Source organism: Dryas octopetala, chromosome 6 (genome assembly GCF_963921425.1).
Source record: "Dryas octopetala chromosome 6, drDryOcto1.1, whole genome shotgun sequence".
NCBI classification, from domain to species: domain Eukaryota; kingdom Viridiplantae; phylum Streptophyta; class Magnoliopsida; order Rosales; family Rosaceae; genus Dryas; species Dryas octopetala.
Genome location: NC_141371.1, coordinates 635,598 through 656,724, shown reverse-complemented (window position 1 = coordinate 656,724; position 21,127 = coordinate 635,598). Strand labels below are relative to the sequence as shown.

Sequence of the window (21,127 nt, the reverse complement as noted above, 5' to 3'; positions counted from 1 at the left end):
TCCATAGGAGCATTGACTGGCTTGGATCCTAAGTATCCTGAATCCTTAAGGACATCAAGTGCATATTTTCTTTGGGACAAGACTATTCCTTTGTTACGTGCAACTTCTATACCTAAGAAGTATTTCAATTGTCCAAGATCCTTCAATTTGAACCGCTGGTTGAGAAAGCTTTTGACAATTTCTTAGTTTATCAAGGCTAGCTGACTTTACTTCTTTCCTTAACATTATAATAGATTTTAATGGATTTTAAAATTCATAGAATTCATCAAAATCCAAAGAAATTAGGTGAAATTCTCATGAAATTTGTTATGGGTAAAAAATGCATTCAAATCCATTCAAATCATTCACTTAATAAAATTCATGATTTTTTTAGAACACATGGATTTCAATAGAATCTATTAAAATCTGAGTTGGGCACACCTTGATTTTTTTGGAATCCATTAAAATCTGAGTTTGAGACACCAAAATTTCATTAGACTTTAAAAATCTAATGAAATCTAAGTTTGGGATACCCCAATCTAAATTCTTTGTTACTTATGTTTATGTCTTAAAATATGTTGGTTGAGTTAGACTTTTTCACTTTATCATTTTGGCTTTTAAGGACTTTTCTTTTTTTAACTTTTTAAGAAAAAAAAAAAACCCTTAAACACCAAAATGTCGTAATTTTAGACTTATACACAAACTGAGTAACAAAAAAATCAGGCTAAACAAGTTGAATATATAATTTTAACTAGAAAAATGCATGCTTATGCTCACACGGTCACACCAGAAATTAATATAAACCAAAAGTCAACTGATTTGGTCTAAATTCAGTTGAAATTATAAAGAAATTAACCGAACAGAGTTCCTAGCTATATAGCTAGGCTAATTTAAGCAGTTTGAATGGAAATGAAAACCATGTAAATTTAGTCCACAAACAAAACTAATACCAAAGTTTTAGGTAATTATTCTAGAATATGGAAAATCAGACGAGAGTGTGTTCGATCTCCGCAGAATTTCCATGCTCCAACTGATCTCACAGACTTCACAGTATACCATGGCCTTCTGCTACCATGAAAAACAAAGTTGAATATTAATGAATAGATGTATTAGGTAATACTAATTTTCATGGAGATTAATTGTAATTTGTAAATGAAATGAGAGTTACCCACCATTACGTCTCTTAATAAAAAGGCGCAGATGAGGGTCTATTGGTAACCCCATGGACGCATACATGGGATCATAAACTGAGTTCCTAATAGCTCTGCAGGGGAGTTATATATAATGTAATCAGATAATTTCATGACTATTATTGACAATGCTGAAATTAAATAGCTATATACAGTGAGAGTGAAATTAATATACTGTGAATATGAATTTTATATCACATTGAAATTAATTAATGATGTTTAATTTACCTTGGAAATTGTTGAGGATAGGGAACATTGTTGCCAAATGGATTGTAGCCTTGTGGGCCAGGATAACCTCGAGGATACCAACCAGCTAGCTGCGGTGGTGGTGGTGGTGGTGGTGGAGCTAGCTGTACTGTTGGTGGTGGTAATGGAGCTAGCTGAATTGTTGGTGGTGCTTGTGGTGGAGCTAGCTGAACGCTAGCTGGTGGTGGAAGTGGGTTCATGTTGTCTTGCCAAGTCATTGGCTGCAGTAATATATGTTAATTCCAAGATCAGCAAAAACAGAGAAATTAGTGTTCATAATTATTTTTTATGGAAGATTAATTAATTGGTGTAGAATAAATAAGAAGCTATATGGAGATCAACCCTTGACAATGACTAGACAAAGGTCAAGAATGGAAGAATCATGTAAAATAGAATGAAACAAGAGAACTAAAATCGTACCGCATTTGGAGGCCTCATGTTCAGTAGTGACTGCTCTCCTACATGGAATGGATTTGGTGCATTCACAAAATTCCCAATAATTTCTTGCTGAAAAAGGTTTTTAATTAGATTAATAAAGTGCCCATTTAACTAATAATTTGATGAAAAGTAATAAATATATATATATGGAATAAAAAAAGCATTTAATCATATGAGATACATTATTTTATTTTTTTTGGTCACTACATAAGACACATTATTAATCGCACTACAAACTATTATATTGAAAAAATAATTAATCTATGTACCATGAGAACAACTTATATACATATGAATATGTATCCATGTATAGATCGAGTACAAAACAGCCCGTCTGCTAGAAATATATGCTGCATCTATGTATAAAATAGATACTACTAGGAGGTCAAAGTGATGATATTATGAATAATTTTCTAGAATCTTTTAAATATTTATAATTAATTCATTGTTACCTAAAAGTAATTGATTTTTACCAAGTTTTCTTCTACCAGTTATACATGATTATATGGGAATTTTTCCTGCTCATATATAAACCTATGAAGTTAAAGATTATGGTCATACCGGAGAAATTTCAAGCACAATCTTCTGAAAATAAAACATAATTAAGAACAAGCATCCACTTATAATTCTGATATTATGCAGGAAACAATAAAAGCAAAAATCATAAATGGCTAAGAAATTTAATGATTTAGAACAAGCACAATCATAAATGGCTGAGAAAATTAATGCTGTAGGAAACAATAAAAAAAGAAAAAATTTAAGAGAGAGACAGAGAGAAGAATAATGCATACTTCCTCAGTTGGGATATTGTTTTGGAATTGGTTTTGATTAAAACTCATGTCTTCCCCACTCATTGGAAAAAAGCTGCTGCTACTAGTTGATCCAAGACCCTGATGCTGCTGCAGCAACCCTTGGAACTGATTTTCCTTTACCCTAGATATATATATATATATATAAGTTCAATATATGTTAATGAGTACTAATTTCCACTTGAATATATAGAAAAAAGCTAGCTAAATTATTTTAATGATTTATTTAGATGAAGAATTAATTAAAAAAGAGAAGGATTTAAATTTTGGTAATAAGGCTATATGAGGTAAAATGGTTAGGTACAGTGTAAAATACTCAATTTAAAAACACAAGGTACAATGTATTAGCTGAAATCCACATATATGTTGTCTGTTTTTCCATATAAATAATATAAAGACACATATTTCTGCATTGTCACCATTAATCAATTCAAATGAATATGAGCATGTGATTAATCAGATATACCCAAATACAGTTGTACTTGCAGCAGGCTTATGCTGATGCAAGGTAATTTGGTTCTGGTGTTGCCATTTAGTCCTCTGGGTCTTCATGAAGGATGAAAATATTCCACCGTTTCCACTTTCCAATTGTGTCTGTATTTATAGACAACAAACATGTAATGAATTATTAATATAATTTTAATCACTAGATTAATTTCATAAAATAATTAGTTATTTCAAAGCAATAAATTAATTAAAATATGGAATATATATCCTCACCATTACTTGCTTGTGGGACATTTGAAGCCTGGAGGAAGAAGAATCCAATCGAAATTGTGAAGGCAAATTTGATGTGGGAAGATTATAATTGTTATTGTTGAGGATATTGTTATTGCCATAAGTACTATAAGCTCCATGAGTACTACTAGTACTCCCAAAGTTTCTCCTTAAGTCATCAATAGGGAACACCAGCTTGCTACCATTGGTGGTATGCTTCTCCACACCCCTGCTTTTAGAGCTAAGTAAACAATTAATTAATGTTAGTATTGATTTTACTCACAAAGATAACATATATTATTTCAACTAATCTGTTTTAACTTCTTAATTAGAATTAATTGGCTGAAATTAATGGCTATCACATATATATTCATAGATAGAACAATCAACAATGTAGGTAGCTAGATGTACATACAAGAGCATACGCGGCTTGGTCTGAGGGCCACTTCGCTTAGGAAGCCTTGACTTTGACTTATTTCGAAGGATTACAGCCAAGGGATTTTGGCTAGAGTTCACTGATTGAGTATCTTCCCATGATGAATCCTTATCCACCTAATTAATTAATATATATTAAAAGCCTTAATTAGAAATCAAAAAGAAAAACATACCCACATAAACACTTAAATATTTATATATAAATGTATGAACTATGAAGTCAAGAATTAAAGAGAGAATCATGATCATACTAAAGTTGCTGCAGAGAGGTGTACTTGTTTTGACTCTGGAGTGCTTGGGGAAGCATCCATCTCAATTGTCACTTTTGGCTCCGGACTAGTACTACTGTAATAATTGTCAATAAAAGTCAGCCCCAAATTAATTAATTAAAAGAAAGGATTAATGCATATAAATATATTAATTACCGTTGCTCAGGATTAGGGGGATCAGCAATTAAATCCTGTTTAGGAGTAGTAATTGGTTGAGGTTCATTGCTACCATCCAAGAGAGAAGGGGATGATTCTGATCTTAATATTGTTGCTACCTGCAGCTGCTCAGACTGCTCTACCTGCTCTGATGGCTGCTCTGCAGAGCACTCCACTTGCTCCTGCAGCTATAACAGAATTAGAGAATTAATGGACCAACTTAATTAATTAAGAAATTTATATAATTAAACAAGTATTAATTAAAATTCATTTATCATTCATCTTACAAGATCATCTTCATTTGGTGGTGACTGCTGGGATATTGTATCACCTCCATGTGGCTCTACTTTCTGGAAAGGAATAGTATTAATATAGAGGAAATTAACAAACTTGATTCAGTAATATTATTCATGACCACTCTCTCAAATTATATCAGAAACCAAATGAACAAATCCAAATAGCATGTTACTGCAAAGAAATTAAGTGATCTACTAACTTTCATAATTGTGGAAGCCTTAATATTAAGTAATTCTAACAGCACTCAAACTGATGGATGTCAAATATTGGCATATATGCAATTGCTTTCAGAAATATTAATTTGTTTTGAAATTTATATTAGCAGGATAACTGATGCTTGCCGTTTATTTAATGAGTAAATAAAATATTAATTAATTCTAATTTCTTAAAGACTTATGTAGTGGGAGATGGATCATACATATATAACAAGAATCCAAGAAATTGATTAGTGATCAAATATGCAAACAATGGATATATAGTGAAGTAAGCCGGCTCATGCATTACCCCTTCATCTTCCATAGATTTTGAAGTGTCTTCAAGGGTGTTTTTGCAAAAGTCTCCTTCATTTATAGGTTTTGAAGCGTCGACTTCAAGCGTGTTGCTACAAATCTCCCATTCGTCTATATGTTTTGAAGTGTCTTCAAGCGCGTTGCTGCAAATGTCCTCTTTATCTATGGGTCTTGAAGTGTCTTCAAACATGTTGCTGCACAAGTCTCCTTCATCTATAGGTTTTGAACTGTCTTCAAGCACGTTGTAGCCAATGTGTCCTTCATCCATAGGTTTTGAAGTGTCTTCAAGTATCTTGTTGCACAAGTCTCCTTCATCCATGGGTTTTGAAGTACCTTCAAGGGTGTTATTGTCGATGTCTCCTTCATCCATAGGTTTTGAAGTGTCTTCAAGTGTGTTGATACTGAAGTCTCCTTCATCCATAGGTTTTGAAGTATCTTCAAGCGTGTTGTTGCTCAAGTCTCCTTCATCTATAGGTTTTGAAGTGTCTTCAAGCTTGTTGTTGGAAACGTCCACTGCATCCATAAGTTTTGAAGTGTCTTCCAGCGTTTTATCGCATATGTCTCCTTCACCTATAGATTTTGAAGTGTCTTCAAGCGTTTTGTTGCATGAGTCAATCTTATCAGTTGACATTGTAAACAAGAGACCCTAATAAGATACACAAAATTCACAATGAAATTGTAGAAAAAAGATTAGAAAACCTTTTCACAAAATAGATTAACGAATGATTATACAACAAAAGTAATCATCATGGACTATGGAGGACCTAATAAACCTCCGGTGACAATAATTTCAGCAACATATATGATGTATATTTTTTAAGACTAAGAAAATTAGTAAATAATGAAAATGTAACTAAATAGTACTTGTTGACCGGCTGTTTGTTTTTATAAGATACATAACATGATATTTGGAGCTTTTGGTCGACCGACCGGTCGGCCTAAACTTAAGGAAAATACTTAGATTCTCATGTTGAGGACAAACCTTGTTCTTATGGTCAATTAAATGAACTCCACCATGAGAGATAAAAGAGAGTTGGGATGATGGACTCTATCATGAGTTCATTTGATTGGCTATGAGGATAAGGTTAGTCCTCAAACATGAGGACACAAGCATTGCTCTAAACTTAATTGCATATTAGAAAAACAATGAGTATTTCATCAATTTCATTACCCAAATATAAAAGAAACATACTATTCGTAACTGACTACTTGAAATATTAAACAAGAATAGTGTAATAGGAAGTGATTTATGAACATTTGCAAATGAAGATTTACAGAGATAGTGAAATACTAGCATACATAAAACGTACACAAGTTATTTTGGTTACTATTATGGAGGGGAAGCGGCGCCGATTCTTTTTTCTTTGATTCAGGAGAGGGGAGACTCAAACTTGAGTGCAGACGGACAAATTCTACGGCCCTTCCAACTAGGTTGTCCACCAACTGCAGCGGCGCCGATTCTTAAACACAAAAAAAATATATATAAGATTTATATATATGGGTGATGTATAGGAGTGGTATTGAGCTCGTGAAGTTTTTAGTGGCAAAGTTACTATAATTGGAGAATTTAAAAAAGAAGAGAAAATACCAAAAATAAATAAATAAGGAAATATTACAGGTTAGTTTTTTATGCCCAACAAATTTCTTGCTTGGTTCACTTTATGTCTTCATATGCAAAACAATATTTGCTAGAATTTTATAATCATTATTATAAAATATTTATTGATCACTTTATATATAGAGTTCACAAAATAATATAATGAAAAACCAATAAGAAAAAATGATGTACAATGTATTTGTCATACAATGACAGATTGGTTTCCTCATATGTTGTGTATGTACATACATGTCCAAAATTGGTATATTCTTCAATTAGTATGTATGACAATTAGATTCTTTAAAAAGCTAATTACTAAAAATAGAGCAACAATATTTAACATAATGATGCCTTGTACAGAGGACCAGGTGATATATTGCAAGAGCAGTGAGGGCAAAGACTTATGCTGGACTATTTAGCACATCATATTTTGTATATAATTAAAAATCAATAAACTCATTTTTCACATTGTTTTTTAGTAGAATGGACTAAAGCCTTTATTTGCAATTTGAGTTATATCCACATAGAAGTTTTGATTAATTTGTACTCAGGTTCGTAATTTTATTGATACTGATTTCCTTTCCCTTTTTTCAATTTTTTTATCGGTGTTTTCTTTCCGTAAAGAATCATAACATCAACTTATAATTTTATTTTAAAAAATAAGTTTATTAGTTACAACAGAATTTGTAATTAAAAGTTATAAAATTTCGTCGCCAAATACTAGTTGTGCCTGTGTCGTTCCTAAAAACAGATATTGTTAGTAAAAGTATTACATGTTTTAGCTACAACTACGGTATTAGTAACGAAAAAATATTTTTGTCGCTATATCTTTATTTACTCGGTTGGATCATTGGAACTAACAATAGCATTAATAACAAGAAACCCCTGTAGCTAAAGAACTGTGATTCCGTTATATCATTTTGATCTATTTTCGCTTTCTTCTTTAGTTTTCTTCTTTACCTTTAATTTAGAACATAAAAACGTTATCAAATAGGCTAGCAAAATTAAGGATTCGATAGGACTAGTATATATAAACATTTTAATTACTCTCCAACTGATATATCACTTGAGAAAAAAGGGGTGGCATGATATATGAAATTTTCATATTAAAGAATATGAAAGGTTTTTATTTTTATTTTTAATATACATTCGTATATACCGAAAACAAAACAAAAAAACATTGATCATACACTTGATCCACATTTCATTTATTATTATCTTTCTTAGATTGTAATTGAAATGTTATTATTCATGAATGTTATCTCATGTTTTATATGTGTAAGAATCATGTTGTTTTAGTGTCTGATCCAAATAATTATAATTTGACATGAATACAGTATGAGAATATGAATTACCAACCTATTAAGGGAAATCAAGTTCAACCTCTTGAGTTTGAAATAGATTGTTGGATTTAGGGTCAGTTTGGTATTACTGTGAAGAAAAATAACTATGAAATAAAACAGCTGTAAAGTAAAGCAGTTAAGTGTTTGGTAAACTATGTTTTCAAAAGTGTTGCGAGTACAAAAAACAATATCAAAGTGTTTGCTAATTGTTAATGTAAAAATGTTGTGACTGTGTATAATTACTAAAATGGACATGATTCTAAAAGTGTCTTTCACTTATTTATTTGGTAAAAATAAAATGTTTTTTTACTTGTTTTTGAAATTTTTTGCTACAAATTTTTATTAGTATTAATTTTTCTAAGAACAACATTATTAAATAAGTATGCCTATTATTTGTTAGGTATATTATAATTTTAATCGTACAAATGAAATATTATAATTAATTATCACAATATAAAATATAACTAACAATAAACATATTTTTTAATTTAAAATAAACAAATAAAAATTATAGAAATCAAAGAGGGTATTATGGGTAAAATAAAATATTCATTATTGCTGTGATTCACTGCAGCTTTCAAAAGCACCTAGAAACCTGTTTTATGTGTTTGTTGTGAGGAGTTGAGAATTGTGGAGTAAAACAATTTTTAATTTTTTTATCAGACACCAAAATTGCTGTAGGTGATTGAGAATTATTATCTATAATAGTTTTTGGGTCCTCCACCACAATTCCAAACGGAGCCTTAATCATGTCTTTTATTTAATAAACCATTGGTACATAGCATTTAAATAATAAATAAAAATGAATGATGAGATTATTATGGGGGCATATGGTTGGGAAAAATAACCGAATTAGCGAAAAAAATCGCAATACCAACAGAAAAATATCAAAAACCAACTGAAATGGTGGCAACCGATACCGCCGTCAGCGGTTCTATACCAATTTAAGGCTTGTCGGTAGCAGCAACGGTCCTGGAAATCTCAAACCGTCGGAAACTGTCCTATATTGGTACCGACCCTTATTCTTCTTCTTTTTCTTCGACCAGTCCCTTGCTTGGTCTATGCTGGAAATGTTTTGAATATGTCTCTTTCCAACTCTTTCTCCTTCTTTCTCTTTCTTTCTCTCTCTCTTTTTCTCTCGCTCTCTCACTATGTATGGCGCCACCCTGATCTCGCTGCAACACCGTCCACCGTCCATCGTTCACAGTTCACCGTTCATCGATCGGTCTTCTTCTTCTTACTCATTGCAACACTGTCCATCGGCCACTTCTTCTTCTTGCTCGCTGCAACACCGTCCACCGGCCATTTCTTCTTCTTGCTCGTTGCAACACCGTCCACCAGCCACCAAGCTGCAACGTCTGTAGCCCTATGCCCAACTACAACGTCACCATTTTGCCCATCACCCCGCTGTAAGTTTGCCTGAAAAAAAGAGAGAGGAGAGAGACGGTGACCGACCACCGCCGATACCGAAGCTGTCGGTAACCGACCCTGTCGGTGGCGACGGCGGCATCGAATATGGCTATTCCATTGTTATCGATTCAATATTCGGTTGTGGGAGATTGATTCGGTTACCGAACGGATTCCACCCCTATAAAAGGCATAGCATTAGTCTTCCACTCTTCCCCATTATAAGTAGTGTAGATTGCGAGTGAAGTATTTCATTTATATATATATATAACTATAAAAAATTATTAATTATAATAAATTAATAAATCATTAATCATTTAAATATCCCCTGTACTATGAATCTATGATTTTTAAATATTGGAAGTGTCAAAAGAAATCATATATATCTCAACCAAAAAAAAAATCATATATATGCTAGTAACTGAGGGGGCGAACATGCAAGCTATACGTACATCATGCAAAAATGTTACAAGTGTTTAAGAAATCATACGGGCTTTTTATCTTTCTTATATTTGCAGGCAACTCCTGCATATTTTAGAAGTCGTCGCTACCTCAACACTTTTTGGCTAAAAAAAAGTTACCTTCAACACCTTTAAATGAAACAAATTTGAGATTTCTAGTATTATTATGTTTATAAATAACCTAATGTTGATTCTTCCTCTCCACAAGTCTATTTTGCACTAGTTTAAAAATTTAGTGATATAATGTGATGTAACTATGTAAGTGTATTGATTATCTTTTTAAATAAAAAATACTTGGTGCAATATAAATTTTGAAAATGATATTTTTATTGGAAATTTGTTTATAATAATGAAAAAAAGGAGAAGGAAAGAAGTTTTGTTTTGTTTTTTGTTTCTTGAACTATGGGATGGAGGCTGATGAGCCTATAAAAAAAAAAAAGGTCAGTGCTATTCCAACCACTCTAAATTGCTGAGTTGACCATCCTATTTCAAAATTTCAATTTACCCTTAAAATAAAAAATTTCAATTTTGTTCGTCGGGTTATTCGACAGTTATTTACCGAAATATTTATGGTTATTCGACAATTATCTGCTGAACATTGGTGGATTATTCGGTGGATAACTACCGAATGTAAATGAAAAAGGCATTCGACAGTTATCTGTCGAAATATTTGTATTTATTCGACACTTATCTGCTGAATATTGTTGGATATTTCGGTAGATGACCACCGAATGAATCTGGGTGATTTCATCATGTTTTTGCAATAAAGGGTAAAATAAGAAAAAAATTAGACAAAATATGTTAGGGTGATCAACTCAACAACTAAGGGTGGTCTGCATAGCCTTCTCACTCAAACAAAAAACTACAAGAAATTGTATTGGGCCTGGAAACCCAACATGAATCCTCCAGATGCAAATGGGTAATTGAGTAAGTGTTGCAATCCAATAAAACTCAAGCCCAAGAGATTCAAGTGGAAAATAATCAAGTTCGAAGTTCGAACAAATTGGAGAAGTAACAAAAACATCAGAAACTGTAAGGTCGGTTCAGACTTCAGACTTGAGACTATATTTTGATAGCAATACTTTGGCGGCCACTATTGCCAAAGGCGGTATTGGAATCGGCGAGCGATATAAGGAGTAGTCACTGTGAGTGCCTTTATCCTTGTCAATTTCTTTGTTCTTTTAGCTAGGCCCTAGGGTTTCTCTGTGTGCTTTATCCTTATCAGTTTCTTTGTTGTTTTTTTTAGCTAGGGTTTCTGTTTGGGCTCAACCGTGAATCACCGACACATGAGCCTTCACTTTGCTCAATTTCAGTAGACGAATTCCTAGTATTTGGTCCGTTTCCCATTTTCCAATTCCGTCGATTTACTGTTGCCATTTGTTCTCTTTCTTTAACAATGCATAAAAAATCAAGTTTGTACTAAAACCCTAGACTCACCTGTTTGTTTTTCTCGTATTAGGGTTTTTGAGATCTCATAATGGCGCAACACTTGGGCGGTGGTGCGGAGGCGCACGCCCGATTCAAACAGTACGAGTATCGGGCGAATTCTAGTCTGGTCCTCACCACCGACTCTCGCCCACGTGACACGCACGAGCCCACCGGCGAGCCTGAATCCCTCTGGGGCAAGATTGACCCTAAAAGCTTTGGTGACAGGGCTTACAGGGGAAGACCCCCTGAGCTCGATGACAAGCTTAAGAAGTCTAAGAAGAAGAAAGAGCGCGACCCCAATGCTGAACCTGCCCCCATGCGCCAAACTAAGAAGCGCCGCCTTCGCGAAGAGAGCGTCCTCACTGCCACCGAGGAAGGTGTATACCAGCCTAAGACCAAGGAAACCCGGGCTGCCTACGAGGCAATGCTTAGCGTCATTCAGACACAGTTGGGTGGCCAGCCTCTGAGCATAGTCAGTGGTGCTGCCGATGAGATTTTGGCTGTCCTTAAGAACGAGACCTTTAAGAACCCTGACAAGAAAAAGGAGATCGAGAAGTTGTTGAACCCTATTCCCAACAAGGTGTTTGATGATTTGGTTGCGATTGGGAGGTTGATAACCGACTTCCAAGATGGGGGTGATGCTGGTGGTTCTACTGTGGCTAATGGTGATGAGGCACTAGATGATGATGTGGGCGTTGCAGTTGAGTTTGAAGAGAATGAGGACGAGGAGGACGAGAGCGATCTTGATATGGTCCAGGAGGATGAGGAAGAAGACGAGGATGATGTGGCCGAACCAAATGAGTCTGGGATGCAAATGGGTGGTGGGATTGATGATGATGAAATGCAGGAAGCAAATGAGGGTATGAGCCTTAATGTTCAGGACATTGATGCTTACTGGCTTCAAAGGAAGATATCTGAAGCTTATGAGAAACAGATTGATCCACAACAATGCCAGAAGCTTGCTGCAGAGGTGCTCAAGATACTTGCTGAAGGTGATGACAGGGAAGTTGAAACCAAGCTTTTGGTGCACCTTCAGTTTGACAAATTCAGCCTTATTAAGTTTTTGTTGCGAAACCGGCTGAAGATTGTCTGGTGCACCCGTTTGGCAAGAGCTGAAGACCAAGATGAGAGGAAGAATATTGAGGAGGAAATGTTGCGCTTTGGTCCAGATTTGGCTGCAATTGTTGAGCAGTTGCATGCCACAAGGGCTAGTGCAAAGGAGAGGCAAAAGAACTTGGAGAAGAGTATTAGAGAAGAGGCTCGCAGGTTGAAGGATGAGAGTGGTGGAGATGGGGACAGGGCTAGGAGGGGGCTTGTTGATAGAGATGCTGACAGTGGTTGGTTGAAGGGCCAGGCTCAGCTGCTTGATCTTGACAGCCTTGCACAAGAACAAAGTAGGCTCTTGGTGTCAAAGAAGTGTGTGCTTCCAGATGGGTCTTACAGACATCCCAGCAAGGGATATGAAGAAATCCATGTGCCAGCATTGAAGCCTAAACCATTTGATCCTGATGAGAAACTTGTAAAAATATCTGCCATGCCAGACTGGGCTCAACCAGCTTTCAGAGGAATGACCCAGTTAAACAGGGTACAAAGTAGAGTCTATGAGACTGCTCTTTTTAAAGCGGACAATATTCTCTTATGTGCTCCCACTGGGGCAGGGAAAACTAATGTTGCAGTGCTCACTATACTTCAGCAGTTTGCACTCAACATGAATAAGGAGGATGGTTCCATAAACCACAGTAATTATAAGATTGTATATGTTGCTCCTATGAAAGCTCTTGTTGCTGAAGTTGTTGGAAACTTGTCTAATCGTTTGCAGCACTACGGTGTGACGGTGAGGGAGTTAAGTGGTGACCAGTCACTGACTCGCCAACAGATTGAAGAGACTCAAATTATAGTCACAACTCCGGAGAAGTGGGATATCATTACCAGGAAGTCAGGAGATCGTACCTATACGCAGCTTGTCAAACTTCTTATCATTGATGAAATTCATCTTCTTCATGATAATAGAGGTCCTGTTTTGGAAAGTATTGTTGCTAGAACTGTTAGGCAGATTGAAACCACTAAAGATCATATCCGGTTGGTGGGATTATCTGCTACACTGCCGAACTATGAAGATGTGGCATTATTTTTGCGTGTTGATCTTAAGAAAGGACTGTTTCATTTTGACAATAGTTACAGACCTGTCCCTCTTTCTCAGCAGTATATCGGAATCATGGTGAGGAAGCCATTGCAGAGGTTTCAATTGATGAATGATCTCTGCTATGAAAAGGTGATGGCTGTAGCTGGAAAACATCAAGTTCTTATTTTTGTCCACTCAAGGAAAGAAACAGCCAAAACAGCTCGTGCTATACGAGATACTGCACTTGCTAAGGACACTGTTGGTAGATTTCTGAAAGAAGACAGTGCCAGCCGTGAGATTCTTCAAACTCATACAGATTTGGTCAAGAGCAATGATATCAAAGATCTTCTTCCATATGGTTTTGCTATTCATCATGCTGGGTTAACCAGGGCTGACCGCCAGCTGGTTGAGGATCTCTTTGCTGATGGGCATGTACAAGTTTTGGTTTCCACTGCAACACTTGCTTGGGGTGTGAATCTGCCAGCTCACACTGTCATAATCAAAGGGACCCAGATATATGATCCAGAAAAGGGAGCATGGACTGAACTAAGTCCTCTTGATGTTATGCAGATGCTGGGTCGTGCAGGAAGACCTCAATATGATTCATATGGAGAAGGGATAATCATTACTGGCCACAATGAACTACAATACTATCTTTCTTTGATGAACCAACAACTTCCCATTGAAAGTCAATTTGTGTCCAAATTGGCTGATCAATTGAATGCTGAAATCGTTCTTGGAACTGTTCAAAATGCTAGAGAAGCATGTAATTGGTTAGGATACACTTATTTGTATGTTCGCATGTTACGTAATCCTACACTCTATGGATTGGAAGCTGATGTTCTCAAAAGAGATATTACCTTGGAGGAGAGACGAGCTGATTTGGTATGCATCACTCCACTTTAACTTTTTTTTTGCTGAACCCATCCTTGTTTGTCATTTTCATTGTTTTAGCCACATTAGTAAAAATAGTATATAATCAGTGTCTTAATTGCACATGACAATAATTGGCCATAGGAATTTGTTTTGTCCCATTCTATTAATGGTATTTGAGTCTGTGTGGGTTGACCATTTGGATGGTTTTTGGTCCCTCATATATTTTTTCTTCGTCATGTTTATTGCTTGTTATCTTCAATTCAATCTTGTTAGAAGTTGATTTATTTGGGTTCTTGCTGGTTTTGTATCTGGTTCCCTTTAGCTAACTGACTCATTTAGTTCTTTCTCCATGCTGTTCTTATCCTTGATGTGGCACTTTGGCAGTGTTTATTTGTATTCCTATGGTCTATATCATGGATGTCTCATGTTATATTTAACCTCTTTGTGCAGATCCATTCTGCTGCAACCATCTTGGACAAGAACAATTTGATTAAGTATGATAGAAAAAGTGGATATTTCCAGGTTACAGACTTGGGTCGCATTGCGAGTTATTACTATATAACTCATGGAACAATATCCACATATAATGAGCACTTGAAGCCAACAATGGGAGACATTGAGCTTTGTCGATTGTTCTCACTCAGTGAAGAATTTAAATACGTGACTGTGCGGCAGGATGAAAAGATAGAACTAGCGAAGCTTTTGGATCGCGTTCCCATTCCGGTCAAGGAAAGCCTTGAAGAGCCCAGTGCTAAGATTAATGTTTTGTTGCAAGCATATATTTCACAGCTGAAACTTGAAGGGCTTTCATTGACATCTGATATGGTTTACATTACACAGGTTTGTTTTAGTATCGTCTCTCTTTCCGTTCTTTGTTATTTGAGTTACAGTTGAGATAACACTGCAGCCTGCACTATATGTATTGACTTTGTTGCATTGTTAATTTTCTGCATATATATCACTTCAATTGGTTACATTTTCTTTTCTTTGCCTTTATTCATTTGTTTCTCTTTTCCCCTACTTGGTCAGAGTGCCGGGCGTCTTCTACGAGCTCTTTTTGAGATTGTGTTGAAACGAGGATGGGCCCAACTAGCAGAAAAGGCTTTGAATTTATGTAAAATGATTAACAAGAGGATGTGGAGTGTACAAACACCCCTTCGCCAATTCAATGGAATATCAAATGATATCTTGATGAAGTTGGAGAAGAAGGATTTGGCCTGGGAAAGATATTATGACCTCTCTTCACAGGAGCTGGGGGAGCTTATCCGTGCGCCAAAGCATGGAAGAACACTTCATAAGTTCATCCACCAGTTCCCCAAATTAAACCTTGCAGCCCATGTGCAGCCAATTACTCGCACTGTACTGAGAGTTGAGCTCACCATAACACCAGACTTCCAATGGGAGGACAAAATTCATGGATATGTGGAGCCGTTTTGGGTAATAGTAGAGGATAATGATGGTGAGTATATTCTTCATCATGAATATTTTCTACTGAAGAAGCAGTATATTGATGAGGATCATACTTTGAACTTTACAGTGCCAATTTATGAACCACTTCCGCCTCAATACTATATCCGGGTTGTGTCGGATAGGTGGCTTGGGGCACAGACTGTTTTACCTGTTTCTTTCAGACACCTCATCCTACCTGAAAAGTATCCTCCACCGACAGAGTTATTGGACTTGCAACCACTTCCTGTGACTGCATTAAGGAATCCATTGTATGAAGCTCTGTATCAAGAGTTTAAGCATTTTAATCCTGTCCAGACTCAGGTCTTCACTGTTTTGTATAATTCAGATGACAATGTCTTAGTTGCTGCACCAACTGGGAGTGGGAAGACCATTTGTGCAGAGTTTGCTGTATTGAGGAACCATCAAAAGGGTTCTGATAACGTCATGCGTGTTGTCTATATTGCACCCATTGAAGCTCTTGCTAAGGAACGTTATCGTGACTGGGAGAAGAAGTTTGGAAAGGGTCTCAAACTACGTGTTGTTGAACTAACTGGGGAAACAGCCACAGATTTGAAACTGCTTGAGAAAGGTCAGATTATCATCAGCACTCCAGAGAAATGGGATGCTTTATCCCGCCGCTGGAAACAGAGGAAGCATGTTCAACAGGTTAGTCTTTTTATTATAGATGAACTCCACTTGATTGGTGGTCAGGGTGGTCCCATCTTGGAGGTAATAGTCTCTCGGATGAGATATATAGCCAGTCAATCTGACAACAAGATTCGTATTGTGGCTCTGTCAACGTCTCTTGCCAATGCAAAGGATCTTGGAGAATGGATTGGGGCTACCTCTCATGGCCTTTTCAATTTTCCACCTGGTGTGCGCCCAGTGCCTCTGGAAATACACATTCAGGGGGTGGATTTAGCTAATTTTGAAGCGAGAATGCAAGCGATGGCAAAACCAACATACACTGCAATTGTCCAACATGCTAAGAATGGGAAACCAGCTCTTGTGTATGTTCCTACAAGGAAACATGTCCGACTAACTGCTGTGGATCTGATGACTTACTCAAATGCAGACGGTGCTGAGACACCACCATTTTTATTGCGGTCTGTAGAAGAAATAGAGCCTTTCATTGAAAGACTTAGTGATGAAATTTTGAGAGGTACTTTGCGCCATGGAGTGGGCTACTTGCATGAAGGCTTAACCAGTTTGGATCAAGAAGTTGTGTCACAGCTTTTTGAAGCTGGGTGGATTCAAGTGTGTGTCATGAGCAGTTCAATGTGTTGGGGAGTGCCATTATCAGCCCATTTGGTGGTTGTGATGGGAACCCAGTATTATGATGGCCGGGAAAATGTTCACACTGATTACCCTGTTACTGATCTGTTGCAGATGATGGGTCATGCCAGTCGTCCTCTGCTAGATAATTCTGGGAAATGTGTCATCCTCTGCCATGCGCCTCGTAAAGAATACTACAAGAAGTTCTTGTACGAAGCATTCCCTGTTGAAAGTCATCTGCACCATTATCTGCATGACAATCTAAACGCAGAAGTTGTTGCTCAAATTATTGAGAACAAGCAAGATGCTGTTGATTACCTTACATGGACCTTCTTGTACAGGAGGCTCACACAAAATCCCAACTACTATAATCTTCAGGGAGTTACTCAGCGGCATCTTTCTGATCACCTCTCAGAGCTTGTTGAAAATACACTGACTGACTTAGAAGCAAGCAAGTGTGTTGCTATTGAGGATGACGTGGACCTTTCTTCTTTGAATCTGGGAATGATAGCTTCATATTATTACATCAGTTATACCACCATAGAGCGTTTCAGTTCTTCCATAACTTCCAAAACAAAGATGAAGGGCCTTCTTGAGATTCTAACTCATGCTTCAGAGTATTCACAACTTCCTATACGACCTGGGGAGGAAGAGGTGGTTCGAAGGTTAATTAACCACCAGAGGTTTTCCTTTGAGAATCCCAAATGCACAGATCCCCATGTTAAAGCAAATGCTCTGCTTCAGGCCCACTTCTCAAGGCAGCCTGTGGGTGGGAATCTAGCATTGGACCAGCGAGAGGTGCTCCTTTCTGCAAGTAGGTTGCTTCAGGCAATGGTTGATGTCATTTCCAGCAATGGATGGCTAAGCCTTGCTCTGCTAGCAATGGAAGTCAGCCAGATGGTGACTCAGGGAATGTGGGAGCGTGACTCAATGCTTCTACAGCTTCCTCACTTCACAAAGGAGTTAGCAAAGAGATGCCAGGAAAATCCTGGAAAGAGTTTAGAGACGGTATTTGATTTGGTGGAGATGGAAGATGATGAGAGGCGTGAGCTACTTCAGATGTCAGATGCACAGTTACTGGATATTGCACGATTTTGCAACCGGTTTCCCAACATTGATTTGACATATGAGGTGCTGGAGAGTGAGGATTTAAGAGCCGGGGAAGATATCACTCTGCAAGTTACTCTTGAGCGTGACCTTGAGGGGAGGACAGAGGTGGGCCCTGTTGAGGCTCTGAGGTATCCCAAGGCCAAAGAAGAGGGGTGGTGGCTTGTTGTTGGTGATACCAAGACCAACTCACTGCTTGCCATCAAGAGAGTTTCCCTGCAAAGGAAGTCAAAGGTCAAACTTGAATTTGCTGCTCCTGCAGAAGCCGGAAAGAAGTCATATACCCTTTATTTCATGTGTGATTCATATTTGGGATGTGATCAGGAATATCCCATCAATGTTGATATTAAAGAAGCAGCAGGGCCAGATGAAGACGGTGGGAGAGAATGAAAAGTTTATTCTGCCGAATATTTTGCTTCTGTTCTAACTTTAATTCCCGCTGTTTCTTTAATCATGACTACTATGTTCCATGTGATGCATTACTGTACTAGCTGATGATGATTTGCATGCTTCAAAGAAATTGGAATGTAGCTTAATATTACAAGTTTTGTCTGAAACCTATCCACTCTTGTTAATTAACTTTTGGTTCTCTGAAATACTACTTTTATGGCGAATTCTAATGTTCTTGGCGTGATGTCTGATTTCTTATATTTTGAGGAGCTTGGTTTCGCGAGTCTAATCTGGGGGCTTATTGATGAACAAAAAATACTGCTTTGGATATAATGGAGACTTATGGTAGTACGGATTTGGCTAAATATATGTATTCTGTATGATTAATCATATAAGTAGTTGGCCCAGGTCAATGTCTCATGGCTCTGGTCATCTCATGGCCAAGGGTTTGGGTGATAGGCTCAAGGTTGCTTACCTTGCATAGACAATTTAGAAGACATTTATCTTTTTATTATGGTGGAGGTTTGCCTCTATAATACCTTGTGAATGTCTACAGCAACTGTAATGACTTGTATTCCTGTGAAAGTATGCATGTTCGACTTTGTACTTTGTAGTAGTTTTTCACTGGCATCAAGCATGCAATTAAATTAAGGTGCAACCTGCACCAAACATCTAAATTCGCTTTACAAATGTTGCTGCCCTTTTGATCATGTCTGTTCCCTCCTCTTTCCATTTGTGCCTAGTCTTTGGCTTCTCGTGGAACTTAACCCATTCAGGCATTCACAAAGAAAAGAACTCAAATCACTTCACAGCAGTTCACAACTATTTTAACAGATCATAAGGAATGATTTATTGACACTTGGAAGTAGAATTTCCTTTTACACCCTTATACATCACATCATGCAACAAACAAACTAAACACTTTCTTGTAGTGAAAGAAACAGTAATATATCCCAACAACATATATATGAAACGCGAAATAAAACCACATTTTTAGAACAGAAATACAAGGAATTAGGAACAGGACAAATGACGATCAGTTCTTGTTCTTGGTATTCATGCTTTTCTTCACTTGATCTGCATTTTCTTTGACGAACTCTTTTGTTTCGTCGGCCTTGCCCATTACATTGCCTGCGGCCTTTTGGGCAGTGTCCTTAGCTGAGTCCCATGCATCTTGCACTGTCTGCTTTGCTTTCTCAGTCACATCTTGTGCTGTTGCAGATACCTGCCCGGCTATATCTTTGGCCTTCTGCGTTACCTACAATACTCATTCACATGAATTATCAATCACCTATAAACATATGAGTACCTGCAAGGTAAGCAGGTCACTAATCACTTATAGTATAGATAAGTGTGTGTGTGTGTGTGTGGTTAATTACATGTTCACCAGTCTTCTGGGTTTCATTTGCTCCTTGTTTAAGTGCGTCTTTGGCTGTTGACACCGCGTCTTGCTGTGAAGTACTTGCCTGTCAATGTGATGAACCAAATTACATTGCATATATGCATGTTCTTTAATGAAACGATTCAAATCCAACAGATACAACCATAAACACAAAATTACTTGAATATATCTTGGGGATGTGACCAGAAATATCCTAGGAGTTGAAGCTCCAACATGGGAAAATTTGGAGAAGCTGGTAAATAGGGTTAATCTTGCCATCTCTCTAGCTATATAGTTCCTTTCTCTATTTTGCTTCTTAATTCTCTACTTTATAGCTTGGCTTTCTCTATTGAAAGAAGATTTTGTTAGAAGCTGAGTATATAAAGAACCAAGAGAACACAAATGGGGTTCTTTTATGTTGTGCATGGAGAGTATTTTCCGCAGATGATTGGTTAGAAAATTAACTGTCCTTAAGGTCACTAGGACCCATTATTCTAGGACATGCAGTTAGCAATATTGGGGTTGTCAGTTGTCACAGTCTGACTTAGTTCAGATCTTAAAATCCTTCACACCAAGTGATCCCAATTCCCATGGATGTTGGAATTTAGTTGATCCACGCAATTAATGGACAAAGTTCTATGTAGTAACTAATGGTACAATATTAATATTAAACCCAAAATTTTGTTATTAAAAATCTTTCATGCTGATACATGCAACTGATTGTTACTAGTTCTCTCTTTTCTTAAATCATGCATTCTTTTTCGGTACCATAACATTTACCGGTTGAATCTAAAAATTTTCCTCGGTAAAGATTCATGTATATTCTTTGTGAGATTATGGGCCACGCACCAACGCAATCATTCACAAATAATATGGTTGAACGTCTTGAGACACTCACTGTCTACATTCTGCAACGACTAATGAAATCAGAAGTGGGATCAATGATTCTTAAGCATTGAATTTTATGCCTCCAAAAATCTACAAATTTATTGTTTCTTTAGCCTTTCGCTTCGTTCTTGCCTCTTTGGTTGTATTACTTCATTTTGAGATTCAACTCATCGTGGTTCCACAGCCTTCAAAAGCTTTAATTAACAGAAAATAACGTTATTGACTGCGAATTTTGTTAGTTACGGGTGGATGGTAATACAAATGACTCAATGCTTTAAATAAAATAAAAATGGTATCATATAAATTTTTTTTATTGGAGGGAGTCGAAGTAGCATGTAAATTCAATTCCAAACAACTC

The 21,127-nt window shown here is 36.7% G+C and overlaps 2 protein-coding genes across 4 annotated transcripts; one reads left to right on the top strand and one right to left on the bottom strand.

Annotated features, from left to right (window-relative positions):
- The first annotated feature begins 10,870 nt into the window (after nucleotides 1-10,870).
- On the top strand, nucleotides 10,871-18,736 carry LOC147280664 (DExH-box ATP-dependent RNA helicase DExH12-like). 3 transcript variants are annotated; one of them, XM_086246665.1, is made up of 5 exons: nucleotides 10,871-10,998; nucleotides 11,100-11,187; nucleotides 11,313-14,288; nucleotides 14,730-15,119; nucleotides 15,309-18,736. In XM_086246665.1, exons 3-5 carry the CDS (start codon nucleotides 11,331-11,333, stop codon nucleotides 18,498-18,500), a joined length of 6,540 nt encoding a protein of 2,179 aa, XP_086102791.1. In that variant the 5' UTR covers nucleotides 10,871-10,998; nucleotides 11,100-11,187; nucleotides 11,313-11,330; the 3' UTR covers nucleotides 18,501-18,736. The 3 variants fall into 3 exon arrangements, with proteins under 3 accessions (XP_086102791.1, XP_086102793.1, XP_086102792.1); XM_086246666.1 differs by having other exon boundaries at nucleotides 10,926-10,998; nucleotides 11,104-11,187; XM_086246667.1 differs by lacking the exon at nucleotides 11,100-11,187 and having other exon boundaries at nucleotides 10,915-10,998.
- An 800-nt stretch (nucleotides 18,737-19,536) lies between these two features.
- Nucleotides 19,537-20,160, bottom strand: LOC147280663 (Late embryogenesis abundant protein (LEA) family protein). Its single transcript, XM_086249275.1, has 3 exons — nucleotides 20,062-20,160; nucleotides 19,880-19,966; nucleotides 19,537-19,758 (listed from the first exon to the last, which is right to left on the bottom strand). Exons 1-3 carry the CDS (start codon nucleotides 20,158-20,160, stop codon nucleotides 19,537-19,539), a joined length of 408 nt encoding a protein of 135 aa, XP_086105401.1.
- Nucleotides 20,161-21,127: the final 967 nt, after the last annotated feature.

Excerpts from the sequence above, each read along its gene's own strand:
- LOC147280663 (XM_086249275.1), bottom strand. The coding sequence starts at position 20,160 with ATGGCAAGATTAACCCTATTTACCAGCTTCTCCAAATTTTCCCATGTT. Across the intron at positions 19,967-20,061 it reads CATCCCCAAGATATATTCAA|GCAAGTACTTCACAGCAAGA; the intron begins GTAATTTTGTGT and ends TCACATTGACAG. Across the intron at positions 19,759-19,879 it reads CCCAGAAGACTGGTGAACAT|GTAACGCAGAAGGCCAAAGA; the intron begins GTAATTAACCAC and ends TGAGTATTGTAG.
- LOC147280664 (XM_086246665.1), top strand. The coding sequence starts at position 11,331 with ATGGCGCAACACTTGGGCGGTGGTGCGGAGGCGCACGCCCGATTCAAA. Across the intron at positions 14,289-14,729 it reads AGGAGAGACGAGCTGATTTG|ATCCATTCTGCTGCAACCAT; the intron begins GTATGCATCACT and ends CTCTTTGTGCAG. Across the intron at positions 15,120-15,308 it reads ATATGGTTTACATTACACAG|AGTGCCGGGCGTCTTCTACG; the intron begins GTTTGTTTTAGT and ends CTACTTGGTCAG.